This window comes from Paramisgurnus dabryanus, chromosome 23 (genome assembly GCF_030506205.2).
Source record: "Paramisgurnus dabryanus chromosome 23, PD_genome_1.1, whole genome shotgun sequence".
Lineage (NCBI taxonomy): Eukaryota > Metazoa > Chordata > Actinopteri > Cypriniformes > Cobitidae > Paramisgurnus > Paramisgurnus dabryanus.
In genome coordinates this window covers 27,373,250-27,399,465 of record NC_133359.1, presented here as the reverse complement: position 1 = coordinate 27,399,465, position 26,216 = coordinate 27,373,250, and the positions used below count along the sequence as shown (strand labels likewise).

The window sequence follows — 26,216 nt, the reverse complement described above, 5'->3', positions numbered from 1 at the left end:
CTGTTTAAATCGGTATCGGCCCAAAAAAATCCTATCGGTGCATCCCTACTTTTAATTTGTATAGATCTTTTCATTGCCTTTTTTACAGAGTAGACATGCTGGCTCGTTTACTCCTCGCGTCTGAGATGCGGCTTGTAGCTTTGAAACCAATTCCAGTCAGATTTATTCTTTCAAACTGGATGTATTCACCAGAAAAAAGTGAAATTTCACTGTCCACTCTGTGTGTAAACGGGCGCACGTGGACTCTGAGCTGACCCTATAGCGCAGCTCACACAACAACTATAACAATAAAGATACATGGAACAATATCGTTGGGATTACTTTTGGAGCGATTGTTTTCTAAGTGATAAATGATAAGCCATTCACAGCCAATCAAATCTATTTAAATCTATTCAAATTTAAAATTGCCTGTGTATTTGAAATGACAGATGATACTGTGCAGAAGCTCTTTGCTGAGGTCCACAACATAAAATGATCTGAGGTATGCAGTGCAGTTGCAGTAAATTAGACTACGTAATGTTTTTATTCTACTTCATTGACTCTGCCAATAGATAAGATGACAGATTTAACAAGAAAAGCTTGTTTAAGTGTTCAATGACACGTAAACAATTGCATAGTTTTTAATTAAAGAATATTTATAATGGTTTTTTTCTATTTCGTTTAACACATTATATCCTAGAATAAGGGGAGGTATAAAGGTTTGTTCATTCTGTTTTATTCATGAGTGTCAACCTTAGTGAAGAATTGTTTCTCATTTCATGCTAATTACATTGACTCTTACAAGGTCAGCAGCAGGTTACAGTTGGGTCACATTGATGAATCAGTCATGTTAATGGTAAAATAATAATGTGTAAAAGACAAGGCCGTTTTTCAACTACTGTAGCACTGGTTTACAAACAAGCACTGTATGTGTGCTGGTGTGACCTTGAACGAGACTTATACTCACTATACATGAAAATGGCTTATGTGAAGTCATTTATCCAGATAATGACAGTTAACAGATAATGGTGGTCCTCCGAGGAAATTGTGGTTTTCAAAGCTCTTGTTTTAATAAAGGGCTTGTCTGTCTTTTTCATTACTGTAGATTCCTAAGGGTAATGCTCGCCATTGGTTGGTGCACTGTATAATGTCACGTTCTTGTTCTGAGAAACACTGAGAAACATTCAACCATGAAAACAAAACGCATTAACATTTCTTTAAATGTATCACTTTTATGATGTTTCACCCTGTTACTGTCAGGGTTTGGTATGTTTTATGTTGTTGCCTTCAGTTGTCCTTATGTTTGAGTTGATGTTATTGGAGGCCACTCCAGTTTTGCCTTTAATCATCATTTCTACATTTGTTATGGCCATTTTTGTCCTGTTTTTTTTTATTCCAACAAAACCTCATGAGCGACATTAAGTCACCCAGAAGACACATTAAAGATGTGATTTTTGAATTGTTCCTAACATACATGTAAAAACACAAGTATTGTTGTTAAAAATTTATTTGAAATCAGTATTCAACGTGTTTTTTATGATTTTGATAATTTGTCCCCATTTTAAATGTTCAATAAATAAATGCAAATGAACACATTATTTTTATTAGGAACTTGGCAGAAATGTTGTCAGTAGTTGGTAGAATGAAACCAAAATTATAATTTTACTTAAAAACATACCTAGGAATCATTTTTAAAATTAAAAAATTAAGAAAAACTGAAAATAATCTTAAAGTTGTCTCTTAATTTTTACACTGCTTTGGTTCCAAAACGCAATTAATCCATTTTGACTAATTTGGGTTAAAATGTAAAAATTCAAATCCAGAATTAGATTTTCAAGGATTTATTATAAAAACGAATTATTTTATACGTTTTTTAGCCAAAATGCTATAAATCTATTGAATCAATATATAAATATGCATTCATATTTGCCATGTTATATTCATTTAGTTGACTAGTGGTATACACTGATAAAAAAAATAATGGCATTAATCAAAACACTTACTTTGTCATATTAAAGCTCCTTTTAAGCTTTGATTGTGTTAACAGTGGCCAATATAATATGTGTTCATGTTTTACGTGTAAGAAAAAACTTTATTTTTCACACAACTTACTTATCTCTATAGCGCTGTTTTTTCACTGTCCTAAAAAACAGTCCGATGTCTTCGTTGTTCTATGAAGTCCCTCCTTCAGAAATACGTAACGAGTTCTGATTGTGTAGTTTGTTTAGTGTGTTGTGATTCGATAGCAGCTTAGCTTGCCGTTAGCTTAGCTGGCGACTGACGTATTCCTGTGGGCGGAGTTTAGTCAAAAACTGTTCTAGTGACGTCATTAAAGCAGGAAGCAGAGGACTGTAGTCCAAACCGGACGTTCGCTGTAGGCTTTGAAAGGGGAATTCTGTTAAAGAAAATATATCACCTGCAATGAACTTTGAGCTTTATCATTTTACAGCTATTATTTATGCTATTATAGCAACATTACACACTAACTAAGGTTTAAAAAATGGGATCAGAAAGAATGTGACCTGTAAGAACACTGTCATTGCTGCAGTCATCCTTGGAACGCCATCACTAAACTTTTTTCACAGCGATAAGCTGTAAAATGTTTTGGTCCTGCTCAATTTTCGTTGACTACAAGTAAAATAATGGAAAGTTTTCATAAGATCCCCCGGGGTCAATGTGAGAACAAGCAACAGCCAGCATTTTTCTTCACCCGAGTCCCCGAGTGGGTTACATCTCTTCCCCGCCACCGAAAACCACCACAGGTTTATCAATGCCATCAAAGTATTATTTTGTTTTTGTTTGTTTGTTGATCACAAAGTACAAAGTAGATGAGGAAAACTAGGATTCGCTGTACTTGACACGCCCCGCCACCATTGCTTACAATGTCTGGAATGAGCGGATTTATTGCATTCTGCAGAGAAGGAGAACTTTATCGTTTTAGGAAAAAAGGGAGAAAAGATGACAGAATAACACGGCCGATATCAGATTTTGTGTAAAATTAAGAATTTACTTTTAAATACTGACCTGATACAATACTGATTTTGGTGGTAGTCTTCGAATCTGATTTCAGCCAAAATGTTGGAGAGCATTTTAAACTTTTATGTCTATAGAGATAAATTGAGATGCCCCAGATCTAATATTCTCCAAAGCACTCTATTACAAAAGATTCAAAACCTCCTCTTGTAACAGCCAAGCGTGTAAGAGGTCCACCTCGGTGGATAAAACCTCTTTGAATCTGGGAGGATGAACAGTGTACTAAATCTTGTGCCCTTTTACTATAGTGAGCAGAAGCCACTGTGTTAGATTTGGTAATTTCCTCCAGTCGTGAAGGAAATAATTGAATAGCACCAACCTCCCGAGGTTGGATTCAGGTGTGAGGTGTCTTCATCTGATGTCCTTAAGCAAATAATTGGCAGGAAAAATCTGATTTATTTTTACTGCAGTTTTCACTGGATTTATTTTTTGTTTCTAAAGCTTCTCTGGGTAGAAACTGAAAATCCTGTATATTGAAAACTTGAATGACCTGAAACACCAAAGACTGTGGGTTTAACAAAGATTTTCCTGAGGTCTCAAAAGAGCAGCATAAAGTGCGGTTTAAAATCATGATATGGGGCAGGAGAACAGCAAAAATAATAAAGTAACGTGAACAAAGTTTTTTTTGTCAATTTATTATTTTGTGTATATTAAATGAAATGAGCATAATATTCCTGCAAACAAATATATTTTTTTTGACTGGTTTTAGATATTTTAGTGTTTTGCAATATTTGCCAGCTCTTTCAAGGGTTGTGTGCTAGAGATGCTGTCATAGTTTGAAATGCAAATGTACTCAGGGCTCTGTTTGGCTCTTCAATGTATTTAAAGTATTATTTAAACTAAACTAGTGTTAAAGAAAACCTTGCGCTGCAGGTGCAAACATGCTTGCTCTGCTCACGCATCCCCAATGTCACAAAAATTTTTTTTACTTAATTATTAATTCAATACTAATTAAACTTAAAGGATTAGTCGATTTTCTTAAAAAATTTACCTCCAAAATGCTGATGTATTTCTTTGTTCAGTCTAGTGATGGTCAACCCGGATCTTTTTAAGGATTCGGGTTATTCTGAGTCACTCACTAATATGATCCGGGTTGTGCGAGTCACTCGAGTCACTTGAGTCACTTGGTCAAAATCTCCCAATTCCAATCGCAGTCATACTAATGCCAACCAAGCAACTCGGATCACGCGTGCAGCTACGAGTTTATGACTCCTCTGCTCACAAAAAAGGGCTTATGTGACCTGAGGAACTCGTAAAAAACATGCATGTTGCATGCCCGTGGTAACATTATCAATAACATAATTGTAAAAGTTTGGTGTGTTTAGTTTCATTTCATAACGACAAATATATCAACACCACATTTAGAAGATGTCATGCTTGGTTGACTTGGACGTGAGAGGAACGTGTCCTGTTTCAGATTGACTTAAAAGATCCACGATAGGCTTCGGTTAATCTTGTGAGTGAGTCCCAGACAGAGCCGCTCGCCCGCTCCTGCACGGGTCCTGTGAGTGAACCACTCACGTCACTCTGAGTGACTCAGTCAACAAGAGGAGCCGTGTACGTCCGTCGGTGGCGGATCTTTCCAGCAGCACTGCTGCAGCAGTCGTCCTCGTATTTAAAAATGTTAAACATTTGCAGCTTCTACCCAAAACATTGTGCCAGTCAAATATTTCAACAGATTAGCCTACATGAGTCAGTGGGTTAACAACACGAGCAAGGCTTGTTTCTCCTAGCCCAGGATTCAAGCTCCATGAGTTGAGTCACTCTCTGTGTGAATCCCCGAGCCGCCGACCAACTCATTGTCGCGCGCACGCATCCCTTTGTACTCGGACTCGGAGCTGCAAGAAATAATGATCCGGAATAGCAGCTTTTGGTTCACTCGGTACCCCCAGTCGACATTTGGTGATGTAAATTAACTCGTTGTTGCAAGTTATAGAACCTATGGCAGCTTATGTAGAGTTATTTGTTGTAATTCTGTTGTAAACATTTGAAGAGCTTTGTGTTTGATACAATTTCTCATTTTTAATGCAAAATCTGAGAGGACTCAACTGACTCGGGTGTAATGGTCACTAAGGACTCATGGTTCTCGAGTCATTTTAGGGATCGGGTTAAATGATTCGAGTTTCGGGTGACTCGCTCATCACTAGTTCAGTCGAGAAGAAATTATGTTTTTTGAAAAAAAAAAACATTCCAGGATTTTACTCTTTTTAATGGACTTAAATGGACCCCAACACATAACAGTTTAAAATCGCAGTTTCAACGAAAACTCAAAACGATCCCAAACGAGGCGAAACGATACGAACGAAGAAAAAAAATATGCACTTTTAAACTACAACTTCTCGTCTATCTCCGGCCCTGTGATTCGCCAGCAAGACCTCAATACGTCATCACGCCGAAACGCCACAAATGATGTACTGTATGCGAACCTACGGCCCAGTGTTTATAAGTGTGGAGAAAGAGGACCGTTCCGACGTTGATGTATGTCTAATGATACTAATTAATGTCTTTGTGTCAGTTTATTGTTTAAAAATCGTCCGCAAATGTGCGTTTCATATATGTAACACGTGACCTTTCCACGGCATTACGTAATAACGTGAGGTTGCGCTCGCACGTCACAGGACCGGAGATAGACAAACACCACAAAAAGTTAAGCTATTTTCACAGTACCCAACACCCAGGATTGGCACAAACTAATCCTTAACTTAAGCCCGGTAGTTGCCGGTTGTCGTAGGGAGATGTCACATACTGTAGCAGGATTGTCTCACAAAATTTCTGACACTGCCACAATTTTGTCGGAGGATTATTTTGCAACGTTCATTAATTGGCTGTCTGTGAACATGTCAAACTAGCGATCAAAGACGGCAGATTTTAGCCTAGGATTACAGAAATCTTTCAGGATTTCAAAATTTGTCCCAGACAGCTAAATCGTGGCTAAAATCTCACAGTGTGCACCGGGCTTTACCTGTCTAGCCAGCTAAACCGGCTTCATGGTACAAACCCCGTCTGTGAAAATCACACAAAAAACTGACTTCAGCTTCAACTTATAAAGTTATACTGATGATTTTTTTATTCAGTGCAAAGTAGTACACAAGATTTGGCATGTGTTTTTAAAATATTTGAAATAGGTAAATGTTTTTATTGACCTTGTGAGATAGTAATAAGCAAATCTGACTGTAGAAGTTATTTCATTTGGCAACTGTAGGATGCCATTTAGATGTGATCATGATACTTTGCAGTTAATAACATAAGTGAGTAAACTGGTATTAGATTACAGAGTCTTTGGATCAGATCCAGATTAACTATATTTCTCTCTCTTTCTCTCTCACTGCAGGTATGCACAACAGTATCAGTGAGATTTTAAAGGAGAAGACCCTGAAGTCGTCTCGCCGCAGTTTGCCATGTCTGGCTCAGAGTCAGACGCATCCTCAAAACCTCAACCACTTCCTGTCTGTGCCTCTGAATCCTGAACCCAAAACATACACAAACAGCATCAGTGCCTCCTGTACACACATCACACCTCCTCCCACCGGTGAGCACCACCACACAGAACAGCAGATATACTCATAACCGGGGCCTGGGTGAGCCAAATCTCTGCCTCAGACATTACGCCCACGGGCCGTTGGCTGAACGTCTGATGCATATGGCACACTAAACACAGCAGATTCAGAGTCATCTTCTGACTGGTTGAATTATATGCGATACGTGTGTGGTGCGTTCTTTAACATCATACAGCCGCCTGATCGACGGAAAAGCTGTCATGTTTACATTAGTGACATCAAGATCGAATAAACACCACATTTTTGAAAGTTTGCGCGGTTCACGACATAAAGTCTTGAAAAGACGTCAAACAGTTTAGCTTGAAGATATTTTAACGTGTTTGCCATTTTTTTATACACTTTAGAGATGTTTGTGAGTGATGGTTTGTTATTGTGGTGACGTTCCACTCCCCTAAACATGACATGGAACAAAGCCAAACCTGATTCGTTTCTTTTCGTGTCGCTCATGTGGCCTCTTGGGTGGTCCTTGGGCAGATTTTACATGAGACTAGGGTAGAGCCATTCTGGCAAACGGCCTTTAAAAATGACTAAGATATTCACGTCTGCCAAGACAGATTTAGTGCTTATATCAACATTAATAATGGTTCTCTGTCTCTCTCCGCTGAGGTTGCTGCTGATCGCCACAGACATTAACCCTCATTAGCTCTACAGGTATCTAGAAATGCTTGATCCAAGTGCTGCTCAAAGGGTTCTTATTGTAGATGCTGTAATCATTTCTGAGTGCTGACGCTGCTTGAAAACCTCTGAAGAACAGCAATACATTCTCCCTTGAGTTCAGCACTGCCCAATAATGGCCATGATTGTCATATGACTCTCCTGCCAGGAGATCTTTCAGTAAATGCACCTGTTCTGATAAGGTCAACAATGGTAGAATAGGAAATGAGGGGTTTAGTGAGCTAATTTAATCTGTATAATGGCGTCATGTGTATACTAAACAGATGGTTGACATATTGTCTTTAGTAGATGTTCAGACAGTACTTGCTGTTAATGAAACTGAACCAAGAACATCATGAAAATAGAACAGGGCTGTTACCTTTGTGAAAAATCAGATCCAATCATTATGTGTTAAGATTATGTTCCCTTTCGAGAACGGTCTCTCGACATTGCGTCAGTAGCTGACGCTATGGGAGAGGTCCCCCTCTCTTCCGATTCTGAAGCTTTTTTATAGAACAACGCCAGTGTACTGGCTAATGCCTGTCATGACGACGTATAGAGGCGTGGCTTTCGCCGCTATATAACGACCGTCTCTAAGGCATATCGACAGATCATTTCTCTTCACTTCGTGATACTGAAGCGTCGCCGTTGAATATCGCACCCGTAACGGACGTAGGCGCGTCCCTTATACGCGTTCCGGCTGACATTTACGCGGAAATATTGCTTCGCTCCTCGAGAAAACAGGTAAGCGAAGAGAATCGCCGGAGGTTTTCGCACGTGACTGTGTTCTCGGCCGCGGACCACCGCCGCCAGCGTGCCGCTGGTGGGTCGCAGCCAACCTGGAGAGAACACCAAGTGCCCCCAAACCTCTGGTGCGTCGACGACCCGTCTCAGCACACAGCTCTCAGTCCGCTCTTGAATGTGCTCGTCACACACGAGCTGCAGACAGTGAAGGGCAGACCGAGCAGTGCGAGACACCCCGCCCTATAAGCTTCCCCCGAGCCGAGGCTATGGAAGCGGGGCGGCGACGTGCATAAGCATCCCTTCCCCACATATGCAGTGCGGAATATGCCACAGTGTGCACAATACATTCACAATAAACTAAATCCCGGGGTTTCTCGGTATTATGTTAACACAGCGTGCTTTGGCCGCTTCCCTGCGCGCTACGGTCGCTGCTCGGACATGACAGACCTCATTTCAGCGGGGCCGGTCGTGGACGAGCACGGCGCGCGCGCCCCCTTGTACATTGCAAAACCCTTTCACAAGTCGTTTTGCCTGTACAAGCGCTGCTATTCACTGTTATTTACTACAGTAAGCATCATTTTTTGGTGTCTTGCTTGTACAATAAAGCGCACTTTGGCCGATTCTCACGGGTTTCGGACAAAAATGAGCCTGTTTATAGCGGTTTGCCTTGCGAAGCACATGCTTTCCTTGCGCGCGCTCAGGCTACGTATGCCGTCGAGCGTGACGTAATACGGTGAGGGGTCTGGTTGCAACTTGGCTATCAGCTACGAAACAGCGTGAATAGAGAGTGAACATTGCCCTCAGCGTGTGTGGTTCATGCAGCAATGCTCTGGAATTCTTCGCGTCCCCCTGGCTGTTCCGGGTGACGACGGGAATTCGTGTTGGCTGTTGGGCTCTGATGTGTTGCGTCTGATGGCCGCTGAAACACAGCGGACCGTCGTAGATTCAAGCAGCATTTATTCAGTTCACTATGTGAACGTGGGGAACCAATATGTATAATATATACGATTTATAACCCCCTGCGGACAAACACAGCGCATAGCGCCCGGCCTCGCTCTCGTTGTGCCCGTTACACACGCGCTACGGAGAGAAAAAAGCTAAATTATATCGAGTGGGATCCCTCGCCCAGCGTAGCGATCCTTTCCGATGTTTAATACATAACATTAAACCCTACTCGCAAATATGCCCGTCACACGGGCTACATAACGAAGGGGGTAACTGTTATGTAGTCTTGCATCGAGGAGAGAGATATTCTCTCTCCTCGCTCTGTGTCTAGTTAGTACGAGCTGATACGGATGCATATTTTTAAAGCGTTATGCCCCAGCTGTGCAGCAGCGGGTTGCTGCCATGTACTGCACGTCGGTGCAGAATGCATGAAGTAGGTGAAGTACACAATGTCCCCGTAATTCGGCGATATTTTACCTCACGCGCCTGTGATATACAGCGGTCACCCCGCAAAAACATGCGTAACTGGCACCCTGCGTGCGCGTGCCAACTGTTGCAAGTGTTTCTGTGTTAAAGGAGATGTCTCTCCTTTTTCCGAGTGCTGGGTCTGTCCCGTCAAGCAGCGTACGGCTGCAGACCCTACCCCTATGAAATTGTAGTAAAGTGTATTCATGGTCTTATGGTGTATTGATTAATATCACCAAGCCATAATTACTATACTACCCATGGGTGTTTGAAACAATGGTGTCATAGCCATGATTATTTGTGGTTATGGTTTTACACTGTGTACCTAAACACGTATGCATACGCCCTACGGAAGATTACTCCGCTACTTTGTCATGCACGTCCACGTTGTGCACTGTGCAGTACAATTTGGGAGTTCACAGCGTCACTGTACAGCCGGTGACGTTCTGCCCTGCATTCCTCACGGCTAGTTCACAGCACACAATATGTAACGGGCTCCCGGCGCATGCGCGGCGAGCCGTTTATATGTGTTTCAGTGCAAAAGGAGATTACACTCATTTATGCATGGGCTCTGTATATCAATACACGTAAGCCTGTGCGCAACAGTGTTCACTCACTTCTCTGTTAATACACAGCGGTGCTACGCTCTGTGCATTTCAGTTAAGTAATTCAAGTTCACAGCACACAATTTGAAACGGGCTCCCGGCGCACGCGCGGCGAGCCCTTTAAATGTGTTTCAGTGCATAAGAAGATTACACTCATTTATGCACGGGCTATGTGTGTCAATACACGTAAGCCTGTGCGCAACAGTGTTCGCTCACTTCTCTGTTAATACACAGCGGTGCTACGCTCTGTGCGTTTCAGTTAAGTAATCCAAGTTCACAGCACGCAGTATGTAACTGGCACCCGGCGCACGCGCGGCGAGCCGTTACTACGTATTCAGTGCATAAGGAGATGTCACTCCTTTCTGCTCGGGTTTTGCGCACAGCTCAGTCCAAGCGCCGAGCTGCTGCAGACCCACTTGGTTTTCCACAGTATGTAACTGGCCATTACTTTGTGTTTCAGTGTATGAGAATATGTCTCTCTTTCCGCTGAGTTCTGTATCCAGCTGTGTCCAACAGCGAGCGGCTGCAGACCCTGGCTCTTTCTACAGTTCTGTGTATCTACAGCACATATCCTGTGCCCAATAGCGGATCGCTCCGCTACATTGTTCATGCACGTCCGCGTTGCGCACTGTGCAGTACAGTTCAGGAGTTCATAACGTCCCTGCACTACGGTGACGTTCTGCCCACACTCCTGCGTTACACAGCAGCATAGTTTCCCAAACACAGTGTGCAACTGGCACCCTGCGTGTGCGCGGCAAGCTGTTGCTAAGTGTTCCTATATGCGTGGAATCTAATCTTTCCACGTTTGTATCCTGCATCCAGCCTTCCCAAGTGGTGTGCGGTGGCAGGTTTGACTGGTCGTGCCCGACATATAAACCTCTGTGGTTCAGCCGTAGCTACAGGCACATACATGCCTCGCTCAGTCTGCCATGGGTTCGTAGCATCCCTGACCCACCCCACATGCGTGTGTTTAGCGGTGGGTTCTTATATAGCGGACAGCATGTAATGGGCACCCGCATGCGTGCGGCGAGCCATTGCTAGACATGTTCTTATGGGGCCCAACACTCCGATCATTCGGCAGTGTTTACCCCCTTTTTTCCTAGCCGTATGGGTTTGGCTGAATCCTTTTACTTTTTTCGGGATTCTGTGTTAATTTGACGTCAGACCACCCAAGTTGGCGTGGTCACGTCACAATTTCGGTGCAGTGCGCCGGTACCTGGTCCAGCAATTGTGACTGTGCATCGGAGTACGTGCCTGACGAGTAGGTTAGAGCGGCTTGTATAGCTGCTACTATCTCGGCCTAGGGCGATGGTTCCGTTGGGATCGAAGCCCTAAGTGCACGGTTTAGTGCACTTATGGTGGTGCTTCATGATGGTATTGTTTGGACGCACATGTTCACTGGCTGCGGCGCTTTCTCATTTAAGAGTGGGCAGCTGTGCTTCATACTCCTAGATATTGCCGACCGGCTGCAGGAGCACTCTTTTTCTTGAGTGGTTTTCTCTGTGTGTGTGGGCATAGGAGGACAGTCTGCACGCCAGCTATATGTTGTGTGCTTGGTTGTGGTTCGGACTCGGGCTCGATGCGAACCCGTCTCTCTCAGGAGCGCGCACTAGTTGTGTGTTTGCTCTGAGCTGTTCCACCCGGGGCACTATTGTGCTGGCGGCGGACGCCCCTAGTATGCCTCATGTTGCCCTGACCCCCCTTTGACACTGTTAAGTGGTCAGGTGTTGGGAGCCGCTCGCCTATCTGTTCCCCATTTGGTATCTCATGTCCCGCCCGCCACAGATGCGGCACGGATGTGGCTGAGGGTGTAAGCTGATTTGAGTTTGGTTCGGGCTTACTGGATCTGTGCACAACAAGGAGAGAATACCTCTTTGTGCTTCTTCCAGTTGCACTCCCGTAGGGAACACATTATGCTTGGCCAAGCGCCAGCAGTTGTGTGCCCCAGTTGGGTTCTGCTGCCGGTAAGCGCGGAACTGGGGAGAGGATCAGTTATTCAGGTCCCCGAGCTGACCGAATCAGCTGCGGTTCTGTAAGGGCACTCCAGCACGCTGTACACTCTGTTTGTGGGGGTGTTATGTGATGGTTTAGACTCGGTCGTGTTGTGCTTTGAGACGCATACGAGAGTCGCGAGCCCTTTCTACTCAGCACCCCTCTTATGCTGTACACATAAGGGTGTGAAGTGAATGCATATGACCCGGTACGGTGTTCCGTGTCGAGTGTTCTACCTTTACAACAGCGGGTAGTTGGCCGCGATACAGGCTATCTACCTCGAGGGTTTTGCCACTGCTCCTGTGGCGTTTTGCACAATGCCTCTGGGCACGCAGTGGCTGGGCACCATCGGGTATTAGAATTAAGTGAGTGAAGCGGTCACCTCGCTCCCCTTATGTTTACCAGTTAGGGATTAGGTGCCTCAATCCAACCGCAGCGCTGTTAGAGCGCAGCCGGTTAAAATCTGCCTTCTATTATGGCTCTAAATGAGCTATGCCCGGCTAGGCTTTATATGTTCATCTGAGTGCTCGACCCCGACACGGCAGTCTGAGCAGCTCTTTGTGCCACAGCGGCAGTGTTTGGAGCAGACTCTTTGTAAATAGAGGATATTGCTTTGGATGTGGATGCATTTGCTGGGGCTTTCCGAGCTCTCTCGGTGAGTTACTCTCGCCCCATCTTGCAGTCAGCTGCTTGATTGGGTGCTGAGGGAGGGCGACACATCGCCTCCGGTCTCAGGTTGTGGTGTGTGTCAGCAGTCGCGTGGTTAATGTGTATTCACAGTGTGTACCGCATGTTGCCAGTACTACTGTGTTACTGCTGATGTCGAGGTATGGAGCTGTATTCACTTCATCTTCGTTTCTTTCACACTAGCTATCCTGATGTGCATCTTATGCTACGCCAGCAGATGCCGAATGCAGGTATGCTTGCTATAGCTTGCGTTGTGCTAAGCCTGAACGTTTGGTCTTTTGTTGCATTGTGCTTATCTGCTGCCCTGGGTAGTGCAGCGATAAGATCTATATGCTGGCTGTGTCTGTATGTACTCTGCCCTGGGTCAGGGCGAGTTTCTGATTGGGTCCCTAGAGGCATCCAGTCTTTTTCACGCTGACTGGGCTTACGCCGACTGGGCTAGGACTGTGTTATGTGCTACTGCTAAGCGCTGTGGTGCATGGGTTTGAGTAAACTCCACTGGGGCTGCTCTTTGCTGTTCTCACGGCGCGGTTCTATACAGTCTCCCATAGCGTCAGCTACTGACGCAATGTCGAGAGACCGTTCTCGAAAGGGAACGTCTCGGTTACTATCGTAACCTCGGTTCCCTGAGAAACGGGAACGAGACATTGCGTAAGCTGCCGTGTCACTGCTCAGATCAGCTCTTCTGTTGTTCAGTCGAAATGATCTGTCGATATGCCTTAGAGACGGTCGTTATATAGCGGCGAAAGCCACGCCTCTATACGTCGTCATGACAGGCATTAGCCAGTACACTGGCGTTGTTCTATAAAAAAGCTTCAGAATCGGAAGAGAGGGGGACCTCTCCCATAGCGTCAGCTACTGACGCAATGTCTCGTTCCCGTTTCTCAGGGAACCGAGGTTACGATAGTAACCGAGACGACATTGCATTATGCATTTTAAACTATAAGGACAATACAATGTAAATGAATATGAAGTAAAGGCTAAACCAGAAAAATACTAGGAATAAACAATATACAAAAACAAAAAAGCATACTGTATGAATGAAAGGGATAGTATGCAATTAAAGTAATAACAATAAGAATTTTGCCAGGACTAATTAAAAAATATTTAGTATTGCTCTATTTTTGTCCAATTTTGGTGTGTTACTTAAATTTTTTTTTGATTATTTTATTGGTTTGTTTTATGTTTTTTTTTTACTTAGATTCATAAAGTCTAATATTAATGCAATTATCTAAAAAGTTTTACAATATATTCTTTAAAGGTAATTTTCGAATTTTGTTTTCGGCCGTATGCATCCAGAATTTCGGTTTTGGCTCAAAACTACAACAACAACAATTTTCCCATAGGCCTAAGTTACATTTGATCAAATTACATATGAATTAAAAGTTCAGTATCACTGTAAATAGTTTAAGGGCATGGGGACCACATATTTTGATCAGAATGTCCACATATGTAAAATGCAAACTGAGAAGCAATTAACACATTGTTCTACACACTTAAAGCTTAAGATTTAAACTGCCAACTTTGGTTACTACTACCGTATTTTCTGGACAATAAGTCACACTTTTTTTCATGCTTTGGCTGGTCCTGTCAGGTGCGACTTACAGTATATGTCAAAATTTATTCATACTGACTAACATGAACCAAGAGACAACATTACGTCTACAGCCGCGAGAGTCCGCTATGCTGCTTCTTTAGCTTTGTTATGTTAATGTAGCATATTCAGCCTTCCAGGTATGTTTTGTATGCTAGTGTGTTAGCTGAATAACTGTTAATGTTACTTTAACATGTATGGACACCTATTCAGCCTGCTGTTCCAACCCAGTCTCACGAAATTTTGTTATATAGTCACGTAAATTTTTAATTCTTTTTTCGTGATATTATCACGAATTTCCGCGTTTTTTCATGATTGTATAACGAATTTCTGTTTTCGTGTGATTATCACGTATTGGTTACTCAACTGTTTTGTCCTATTTTCTTACCATTGTTGCTTCGGTTTAGGGTTAGATTTACATAAAATGACATCCTTACCCAAACCCAACTCTAACCCTAATGCCGGCGACATATAAAAACATAAATCAGAAAAATTTGTATAAACCAATACACAAAGTGACATTCTAATGCAAACACCAAATCTAACCCTAAACCGAAGCGAAAATGGTTTGAAAATAGGAAAAAGCAGTTGGGTAAGCACGTGATACTCACACAAAAACAGAAATTTGTTATACAATCACAAAAAAGCGGAAATTCGTGATATTAAAACCCAGTCTCACGGAGTTGCGTATAAATAGCACGAAGTGTAAAAATCTTGCAATTCTTATGCCAAATTCCACTTTGTTGTGCATATGATACGCCAGTCCTTCCCATTCACTTTAACAGCGCATCTTTTTTTTTGTTGTTTTATTTATTGGTTTCTAGGAATGCACCGAATATTCGGCCACCGGAAATTTTCGGCCAAAAATGGCCCAAAAGAGCATTTTCAATTTTCGGCCGAAATACTTTTATCACAGAAACAATACAGCCGAAATGTTTTGACGACGCAAACAGAAACGCGACCTGCACGTGCTTGTCTGAATGCAGTGTGGACGCATTTAACTGCAAAAAGGCGCTAAGCTGCTAAGAGCAGCTTTCTGTACACAGAGAGGCACATGTGGTTGAATGTGTCCTTCAAAGATCAGAACGCTTGATTTGTAAACTTTAGAGAGAGTCGCGCTAATGTCTCTCTGTAGTCTATAAACATACATTTGGCAAATAAAGCAATGAAAAACAACGTAATGTTTTTAGTGACTGTTTATGCTGCGACTGATTGGGATTTGTCCTCAGTCTATGTGTGCACGCGTGTTTAAGTGCCCTCAATAGTGCACACAGGAGAGAGACGTGTTCAAAAAAACAAGCGAACATAAAATCATTCTCATATTGACAGAGCACAAAATGATCTCCACAGTATTCTTTTTCTAATAAAACATTTGTTTATGTCTTAAGTGTATGTATAGATTACAGTCAGAAACCAGTCTGTGCTTATAAAAAGTTAATACACAGTGATAGCCATAAATGCAATTGTACCAACAATTGGCATAATAATTTCTTTCAGTGTTTCAGTTTCGGTTTTTCGGCCTTGCTTTTCCTCTTTTTCAGGTTTCGGCCAAGAATTTTCATTTCAGTGCATCCCTATTGTTTTCTCAATTTTTTTTGTTGCTATTTTTTTTACCATTTTCGCTTGGGTTTAGGATTAGAACAACTTTTTGTTATATAAAAATGACATCCTAACCCAAACCCCAATTCTAACCCCAACTCCAAGTGACCATGGCTTAAATAGACAAAAACATGGAGAAACCTGTAGATTAAATAACCTTCTTAAGGGGAAAATGTTTTAAAAACAGAAAAAATTGAGAAACCAATAAATAAAACGACAAAAAAAGATGCGTCGTTTAAGTGAATGGGAAGGACTGGCGTATCATTTGCACGCCAAAGTGGAATTTGGCAAAAAAAGAATAAAAAATGTACGAACTTCCGTGAGACTGTGTAGGCTGTTCTGTGCTATTGTTTAGTTGAATAACTTGCCTTTCCAAATTAAATGTATGTTCTTGGGCTTGCATTTTGTGAAATAATTTTAATGTTAAATAAATGCGACTTAGGTAGTCCGGAAAATATGGTATAATATCCTCATAAACAAATGCTGCATGTCTGTCCTGAGCAGACACGGGTCAGGATGTTTGTACGGAAGAGAGAGAGGTTGGGGATTTTGAGCCTAAAACAGACGAGGTGCTCCTTGTCCAGAAAAAGCCGATGTCCAGAGGAAAACTAGAGGCCCGTACAGAATCCATACAGGTATAACAACTTATTCACATCTGCTGTGCTAACTCTATATGTGACAATAAATTACAAACTCACTTCAAAGTCACAAATATAAAGGTAAACTAAAGATGAAAAGTCAACTTTCAGCATCATTTATATAAACAACATGATTGTTTTAAGGGGAACAACCTGGACAACCCTTCTGGACTGATGTTTCGAGATGGGAAGAAACGCATCGACTACATCTTAGTATATAAGAAATCCAGTCCTCAGGTGGAGAAGAGGTGCACATTTGAGAGGAATCTGCGGGCAGAGGGTATAATGCTGGAAAAGGAGGTATAGAATGAGATTTTTCTTTCTGTATATTTTTAAGGGTCAATTGTTTGGCCCGACTACTGTGGGCTCTGCAGTGCGACCATTTTGCTCGCATTCACGACTGAAAATAACCGTGTGCAACCATGATAAAAACATTTAGGTGGTCCTATGGTCCGATTCATGTTTTAACATTTCCATTAGTGTGTAAGTGTGTATTAGTACATGTTAAAGATATGCAAAAGGTACCAACCCCAAGATGACGTGAGTTATCGTTTCCAACGTAAATCTCTTTTCTTGGACTACAACAAACACAAGGATTGTAGGCAACAGTTTACTTCCTGGGATTGGTGATGTAGTAAAGACCGACATTATCATAATTCCTCCCGCCTGGACTAATAGCCTGTACTGTAAGTTAGTATTGCATTATGACCGAATCTTTCAAACATGGTAAAGAGCTTCACATTTTTTTGGCTGATGTCAGAGGTATTCAGGCCAATCACAGCGCACAAATTAGCTGGCCAATCAGGGACACAGAGCTTTACAAATCGATGCATTTTGTACAAAATCAGTGCGTTTCCGGAAGAGAGTGAAATCTTGAGCTACAAAATTGAGCTCTAAATATTTAAAAATGTTAAAAACTCTCATTTGTAAATCACTTTGGATAAAAATTTTTGTCATGTCTCTCACCATTTTCCTGAATTCTGGCATAAATGATACGCTTAGTTTTTCATGCCTTCCCCCATTTGTTCCTGTTATATAATGGCATATTACGTTGTCTCTAAAAATATCTTAAGTTGTCTGTGGTCCTAAAATGTAAAGTTAGCGTAGAGCCCTACCTTAAAAAAAGAGAATCACTGAACAGCAGATGTTGAGGTGGAAATAGAGCTCCAGGTGTCACGTGACACATTCTGTTTACATCGCCATTTTGGCAGGCCAGGATCATCCGGGAGCGAATATGAAATGAATGGGCCAGCTTGAGTTTCAAGGCAATAGAGTTCACTGCGCACTTTATTCAAAAGACATAGTCATGTACATAGCAAAACTTAATAGACTAAACATAACAGATTATTATAATGCCCCTGGGGAGCTTTTAATGTGTATCAATAAAGAAACGGATAGCTTTCCTAACCTGCAGTATCCTGATATCTAAAACTTCCCTCGTATACTCCCACTCTTTAAAAGCCTACAAAAGCCTGGAGGGGTTCAAATGGACAAAATCTAACCAATGCAATAAACTAAGTCTATATTAGCCAAGTTTTTTTTCTTATGTCATTTTAGGGTTACTATTAAACATAAAACCCCTTATACAACACTTATAGCAGCTGTCCATCATGTTAAAATAGTCATGTTTGTAAGGTCTAAACAGCACTGTAAAACACTGCATGCGTTTTTGTCAAATCAACATATATTTTTTATTCTACTTTAACGAATTAAAGTTATTTTACTTATCACAGGTCAAAACTTAAAATAGTAGGTTGAATTGACTTGCAAAACCAAGTTGTTTTAACTTTAAGCTGCATTTTTTTCTTTAAGTGAGTATGATTTATAATTTTTCTTCAACCATTATTAATATCAATGCTAAAGTCACTCTGGCGCTCTCTTGATTGTCCGCCAAAATGGCATAATTAGGTTGCCTGACGTCAACCACAGGATCTCTATAGCACATAATAATAATAATAATAATAATAATATGTTTATTTTATATAGCGCCTTTCTCAAACCCAAGGTCACTTTACATAGAAATAGAAACACACAGTCAGATAAACATTACACATGAAACATAAGAAATTGGAATACAAGTAACAAAACAACAAACATTTAGTAAATGGACTATGAATTGTGTGAAGAGAAGTGATCATTAAACAGAAATGTCTTGAGATGGGTTTTGAAGAATGGAAGAGAAGAATTGTCACGTAGAGGTTTTGGGAGGGAGTTCCATAGTTTTGGGACCTGGGCACTGAAAGACCTACCACCCAGGGTGGAAAGTCTAGTGCGGGGAATGAGGAGAAGGTTTTGGTCGGAAGATCTGAGTGAGCGGGAGGAGGTGTAAGTAGTTAAAAGTTTGCATATGTACGGAGGAGCAAGGTTATGGAGTGCTTTGAAGGTGAGTAGTAGTCCTTTGTATTTAATCCGGGATGGAACTGGTAGCCAGTGGAGCTGATGGAGAATGGGGGTGATATGGGCAGATCGTTTTGTATGTGTAAGGAGCCTGGCTGCAGAGTTTTGGATGTATTGCAATCTTTGAAGGGATTTGGTGGGTAGACCAAGAAAGAGTGAGTTACAGTAATCTAGGCGGGACATGATGAAGGAGTGAACCAGAGTCTGTGCATCACTAATAGAAAGGAAGGGTCGAAGGCGGGCAATGTAACGGAGGTGAAGGAAGGCAGTTTAGTGAGTGATTTGATATGATGATCAAAACTGAGAGTGGAATCAAATATAATACCAAGGTTTTTGACAACCGTGGTAGGGTGAACAGGTGAATCATCAATATTAAGGGTGAAAGTGTATGGTTTGGAGAGCATGCTTTTAGGGCCGATCAGCAGACTTTCAGTTTTATCCGTGTTGAGTTTAAGAAAGTTGTTTTGCATCCATGTTTTTAAGTCAGAAAGGCAGTCAGTGATGGAATGCGGGGGGGGGGGGGATCAGAGGGTGAAGTGGTGGTAAGATAGAGTTGAATGTCATCTGCATAGCAGTGGAAATTTAGACCGTGGCTGCGAATAATCTGACCAAGAGGGAAGATGTAAATGAGAAAGAGGAGTGGGCCGAGAACCGAACCCTGAGGGACACCACGAGTGACTGAGGACTTGGAAGACTTATGTGAACCAAGTGCGACAAATTGCTTTCTGTTTGTGAGGCAAGATTGAAACCAATTTAGGGCTGTGTCAGAAACACCAATAGCAGACAGACGGGAGATTAAGACATTGTGATTTATTGTATCAAAAACATAAGGTTCACACCAGGATGAGTAAGTATGTGTTGTTTTAATCTTATTCTACTATTTGTTCATAACTTAGTGAGTTTGATTTACAGTATGTGTCAAATTGTCTGCTGGAAAAAATGCATATGAAGCAGCGTTTATATATTGTGTTCAAGGTAGCAAAATCATCACTTTTTACACATTCATTCAATTACAGCACAGTATTTTTTTGTTTGTTTGTTTATTGGCATGTGTTATTGTGTAAACTTGTTTTTTAAGTAAGTGTAAACAGTCTTGCATTACTGTATGTTTAATTTGGAGATTTAATTGCTCTTAAACTTAATGCTTTCCTCAGTGTTTCCCACAGATCTGAAATTTACTTGTGGTGGTAGCTGGTGAAAAGGGCGATCATTATTATCCACCGACAAAAAATGGTCTACTATACATGTAACAAAGAACTAATAATGTGTGACACAACACAATACTTTGATTTATAAAACATTCATATTAATTTCACATTATAGTTCATTAATCTAACCACCCCAAACTTTTTTTGCCATAAACAAAGCTGACACTGTTTGTCAAAGCACCACGAAAACACTTTATGTTTTTGCACTGATATATGAAGCAATTTGATGGCCCCTTTTATCAAACTCAATTATATACAATACTATGTACAGTATATTAATAGACAGTGCAGGTCTATAGATTATAAATGTGACTGATGTTATAATGGTAATAACTTCTATATAGGCACTTTTACTGCTTCTGCTTTCTATTTCTCTTTTGCCAATTAAAAAAAGCTTAATCCACTAATTATTTCAGATTTAAAAGTCTACTTGTTGTCCCGATGACAGACTTTACATTACAGCTTTGCGTTTTTTATATCCTGAGTCAGCTAGAGCTTTGCTCATTCAGTATTAGCACTGCTTTTTGCTACAATCTCTGTGCTAACTGTTTAGATTTTAGTAAAGATATTGTCTATTAATGGTAAGATTAAAAAATGGGATAAAGAAAATGAAGCGGCGCGTGGTCGTGACAAGAGCCAGTTGCTATCGCCATAGAAACCGGAGGCACGCTAAAACAGCACTCGAGCTTTAGCACGCTAGCGCTCACGGCCGTTCTCCGATCGACTCGGGTTTTACACACAATATTAATCAGACTTGGGACCCGAAGTAATGAACTAGGACCGACCCGGACCCATCTGACCATTTAAAATATAAACCCGGAACCCTACGGGTCCCGCGTCCTCAGTGAAGAAAGACCTCTAATGGTAAAACTCTGCTCAAGTTCAGAAACATGAAAGGATACAATGTGACACTGAGGTTGCTTCACGTCGCGCCAATTCATTGAGAAACAGAGAGCACGTGAACGGACACTCAACCGGAGAGACACAACGTGCTTGCACGCAAAATGAAGCCAACTTAGATGCTATAAACACATATGCACATAAGCATATGCGACCATTTTGGTCGCAGTGTGTTCCCTGGCTGCTCCGTATGTGCTGCTGCAGTTGATCCAGTTTGCCGCGCTGGATGATGAGTTTATGACGCGTGCATCATCTTCACGGTCACCCGACCCCCACCTCTCTCTCGCGCTCTCTCTCTCGCGCTCTATCTTTCGCGCTCTCTCTCTCTCTCTCTCTCTCCAAAACACGGGTCATCCAGTCGAGTTCAGAAATACGGAAATTCGTAAAGTGATTTTTTTTACCTGGGCGGGTCGCAATTTACCTGGGCGCAGCGCCCAAGTAGAGCCTATGTATGGGAAACACTGGCTTTCCTCCATAATTTTGAGATAATAGCCATTATGCATAATATTATGTGTATTAAAATTAGATGTGCTATACTTTCAGAAAACATTATTTGTCCACCCTATGTTAGGATAGGTACTCTCCTTTAAAAGATACTGCATCCTGTTACGACTTGTTACATCAACATAGTAGCAGAATTACAGTCAATGCTACAGTCTAAAATTGAAAAAAGAAATGAGATTATAGCAGTCACATCTCACTCCCACACGTAATAAATCTGTATATTAAAATCATGAATATCGGGAACAACAGAGAGTACAGTACTGTACTAATACGCTTTCCCCATCATGTTGTAGCTCAAGAAAGAGAAATATGACAACATGAATGAAGACCATGGGTAGTAATTGAACCAAACTGGATCCAGTACATGAAATTTCTCTTTCTTTTTTTTGCAGTTCTTGTTCAGTGGTTATGTTTAGCCTCATTATATAGTGTGCCCATAAACCTGTTCCCAGTCTTCACAAATATTATAAATCCCCTGAATTGACCTGAACTCAATGGGAAATATGACCAATATGATTGTGAGTGTTCTGTGATTTTAAAGATAATGATTTTTCTTTTATTTTACAGCCCTCATTAACCAACAGTGATATCATGTTTGTGAAGATTCATGCGCAGTGGGACACGTTGTGTAAATATGCTGAGCAGATGAACATCAGAATGCCTTTTAGGTTGAGTATAGCTCTCACATTTGCATATACAGTATTTGATACACAAACACACATGCCTTGATTGATATGTTCTAGGAGTGATTTAATTGTTATGATAATTCAGATTGTCGTACCTTATCTCTCATTCAAACTCTTACAGAGGGTTCAAGGAAACATGGATTAGTATTAAGACGATTAGATTAGAGGGACATGGATGTCTTTATAAAGCATGTGTACATCATAATGTTTACAAAAAAGCAATTGTCTCAGCTTTTTGCTCAAAATTTTGTGTTTTTGAAGAAATCCATATCTGAGAGTAGATAAAAAGAGAACTCATGAAGGTAGGATGATAAGAGGGTCTGTTCTTTCATCTGATATATTGTATGTTTATATATTTAAAGAAAAACAATTTCTGGAAGGCATTAAATCATGAGAAATGCTTCCACTGGCTGGCAACTTTAAAAAAAAAACGCTGGTGGAGAAAAAGTTAAAATCGAAGACCGAGTCCAAGTTTCGAGTACACAACACTGTACACTACACTACACTACACTAGGTTGTATTATACAGTATGTTAGGTTAGATTTAATGTCCTATCATATTTTCTAAATACATTAAAGGAACACTCCACTTTTTTTTTTAAATATGCTCATTTTCCAGCTCCCCTAGAGTTAAACATTTGATTTTTACCGTTTTGGAATCCATTCAGCTGATCTCCGGGACTTTGCTGCCGTACCATGGCTGTAGGAGGCACAATGATATTACGCACTGCCTGAAAATAGTCCCCTTGGTAACTTTCAATAGCTGGGACTATTTTTGGGCACCGGATAATATCATTGCGCCTCTTTTGGGTTTGTTTTTAGCGCAATGCTAATGGTCTAATCAGATTCAATGGATTGTGCTAAGCTATGATAAAAGTGGTACCGCCAGACCCGGAGATCAGCTGAATGGATTCCAAAACGGTAAAAATGAAATGTTTAACTTTAGGGGAGCTGGAAAATTTTCAAAAAAAGTGGAGTGTCCCTTTATTTGTGAAGTTTTTGCAATGATGTGATGTATATTTTATAGGAGAAAGTGTTACTTCACAGACTGGAAGAAAAAAAATCTGGGCAGGTATGTCATCGTAACGTTTTGTTATTTTCCCATATTTGTGTGGCATTTGATAATTTAATTCCAACGTGAAGCTCATTGAGTTCCTCCCTGTGGTTCATTCTCTTGATATTTAATGATATTTTACTGTAGTAGCTGTGTGTTCATTAACTGATGAGAAGTTCAGATTTGAAGAAAGGATTTAATTCTCATATTTCTTGTGTGTCCTTGGTACTAAAAGACTTTAGCTGTGTTTAAATTGCAGATTTGCACAAAACTTTAATATTATTTTCTAAATGTCGACACAAAACTATTGGGAAATGAAAGCGTTTCTATTAATCAATGATATGCGACTGAAACAGTTTTTCCTCTCACGATAAGTCATTCCAAACATCAATGATTTATCGCTGATGATTTAACATAGCTATTGTGAGTGTCAAAGAGAGACATTGTCATTACCATATTTTTGATCAAATAATTCCTAAATGTTGGAGAAATGCTAACACAGATTTTCTCTGCAGTCCATTTCAGCTGAAATTTCGTCAGGTAAAGAGTTGGTTGCCCAGGAACCCTATGAAACTGGACAAAGAGGCGTTACCAGATCTAGAAGAATCCGACTGCTACACGGCGCCCTTCAGCAGGGCTAGAATGCACCAGTACGTCCATCTTCTGTCACATCAAACCTAAATCACTTATGCTGCACAAAGTACCCAATCATTTTATTTGACTTCTAGATACCACTACTTAAAGAAAGATAAGGCAACAAATCAAACTAAAACTTTATCAAGTAAAAATAGCATTGTTTTAGCAAAAGGTTCCCAAAACGTGCTTATCAAAATGGATTCTGTACTGCTGCACCATTCCCATATCTCTTTATTACAAATGATCCTAAACGTTTAATCTAACAAACGTCAGTGCAAATCAGTTTGCTTGATGTAATGTAATTGTATAGTTTTAGCTGTGTATAGATTTCAGGCATGCTGATCTCTCCACTAAACAGCTCATGGGATGTACAGAACTGACCCCATGTAACATTTCAGTGCAGATTATATGATGAAGGCACTTTTAGAAATGATTAACATTATAAAACTGATTATTGACATTCACTTTACAGGTCAAAGATCAAATGCATTGCTTAACATATAAGTACAGTCTACTGTACAGGATTTTATGAGTGCGGTCAGCTGTGTACATTTTCACTATAAACCATCTGCATGCCGCTGGACTTTATATATCAGTACAACCATAATAACAAATTTCTACCTGGGTATTAAATCAATGCTATGTATTTTTTGTAGTTTTAACATCAACAACAAAGAGACTTTTTTCTCAACCTCGACAAGGAGCAGAATAGTACATCATGTACTACAGCGGATGAAGTATGAGGATGGGAAATCTAAGATGGGTAAGACAGTATCCAAGACCCGCCTCCCATGCCCCTTCATCCAAAATCATCTTCATCAAACTTAGCAAGAACATCTTGTTATCTTATTTCACATTCCTGGTCGATCTCTCTCTGTATATCAAATATACACAAATATATGGAGGGGTGCTGTTCGTCAGCAAAAAATAATGAATTAGAATTATACGTCTTATCATTTATATAATTGTAATTATATAAAATTGTACAAATGTGTCAGTCAAATTTAACGCAAAATAAAATGAAAGAAATTAATAATAATAATAATAATTGACTTTATGATTGGACAATTATGGTTGGATTTTAGATTAATCTTTAATGACATTCACACACATTTCCCCAAAATATGTTCTCATTATATTCATATTATTGTAGTAACATGATTTTTGTTTGTTTAATGTAAACTAAGTTAATACAACCATGTTTTGTAAACCATTTACAATAAAATATTTATTCCTTTTGACTGTACATTCATGAGAATATAGGATGAAATAAAAAACTCTAATCTTTCTAAATTCAAAACGTTGTAAAGGTCTTGACGCAAGGCTTATAAATATAATTTCTAATGTCCTGAAATGTCTCTCTGACCTTTTTAACCGAGTATGTTTTTTTTTTCTTCTAATCTCTCTTAGTCCTCTTATTTTTAAAGTCACGCTTGTGCCCTTCTTATATGTGGCTTGATTGTCTGTTCGCTCTTGTGTATTACGGCTGATTAAAACTGTCCTTAGCCATGGGATTTTCATGTTAATAAATTAATACCACTCAGACTAGATCAGATTGGAAAAGAAAGCTAAATCTCCCATAAATCTCTGCGCTCAACCGTGCCACTGCAACTCAATGCAAAATCCTATCAGGAAACTCTAAACAGTTGTGAATATAATATTCAAGATTAAATCATATTTAATAAATATTGAGTCTCACCATATCTTTATTTCGAATCAATATGATGTACAACTGTCCTGGTAATGACCAACCAAATTGGAATAAATCTTACTTATTATTACTTGCATATTCATTTAGCTGATGCTTTTATCCAAAGCAACATACAATTGCTATATATGTCAGAGGTCGTACGCCTCTGGAGCAAGTATGGGTTAAGTGTCTTGCTCAGGGACACAATGTTGCGTCACAGTGGATTCAAACCTGGGTCTCTCACACCAAAGGCGTGTGTCTTATCCACTGAGCCACCACCACCCACATTGCACTTTGAAGCATGTCAAATGAAATTTTCACCAAAACGACTTCAGTTGTATATTTAATGTGACCCCTGCATCGCTCCCATTAGTGGTTTTGCAGACCAGTGCCATTCTTCTCAGAAATGCACACTTTGCTTCCTAAAATGTGGCAAACAACTTATGGCGGCTTTCCATTGCATAGTACCCCATGGGTCAGGTCATGTCAGCTCACCTCACTTTGGCCTGACTTCCATGCTGGACCGATCATTGGTTTAAGTCTCTCTCTTACATGAGGTTTTTATTTTGTTATCGTCTTATGAACCACCCAAAAACACATTCACTGTCACAGTGAATGATCTATGCCCAAATAGTCCTTGGAGAGAATTT

At 40.6% G+C, this 26,216-nt stretch overlaps 1 protein-coding gene across 2 annotated transcripts in view; it reads left to right on the top strand.

The window, feature by feature from the left end:
• ano3 (anoctamin 3) overlaps positions 1–26,216 on the top strand; it is an 89,908-nt gene that overhangs the window by 15,745 nt on the left and 47,947 nt on the right. For both annotated transcript variants that reach the window (XM_073813380.1, XM_073813381.1), the window contains exons 2-8: positions 6,344–6,541; positions 16,359–16,489; positions 16,637–16,792; positions 22,069–22,169; positions 23,214–23,258; positions 23,756–23,890; positions 24,533–24,639. In XM_073813380.1, coding sequence (XP_073669481.1) covers positions 6,344–6,541; positions 16,359–16,489; positions 16,637–16,792; positions 22,069–22,169; positions 23,214–23,258; positions 23,756–23,890; positions 24,533–24,639 — 873 coding nt within the window. The remainder of the gene's footprint in view (positions 1–6,343; positions 6,542–16,358; positions 16,490–16,636; positions 16,793–22,068; positions 22,170–23,213; positions 23,259–23,755; positions 23,891–24,532; positions 24,640–26,216) is intronic.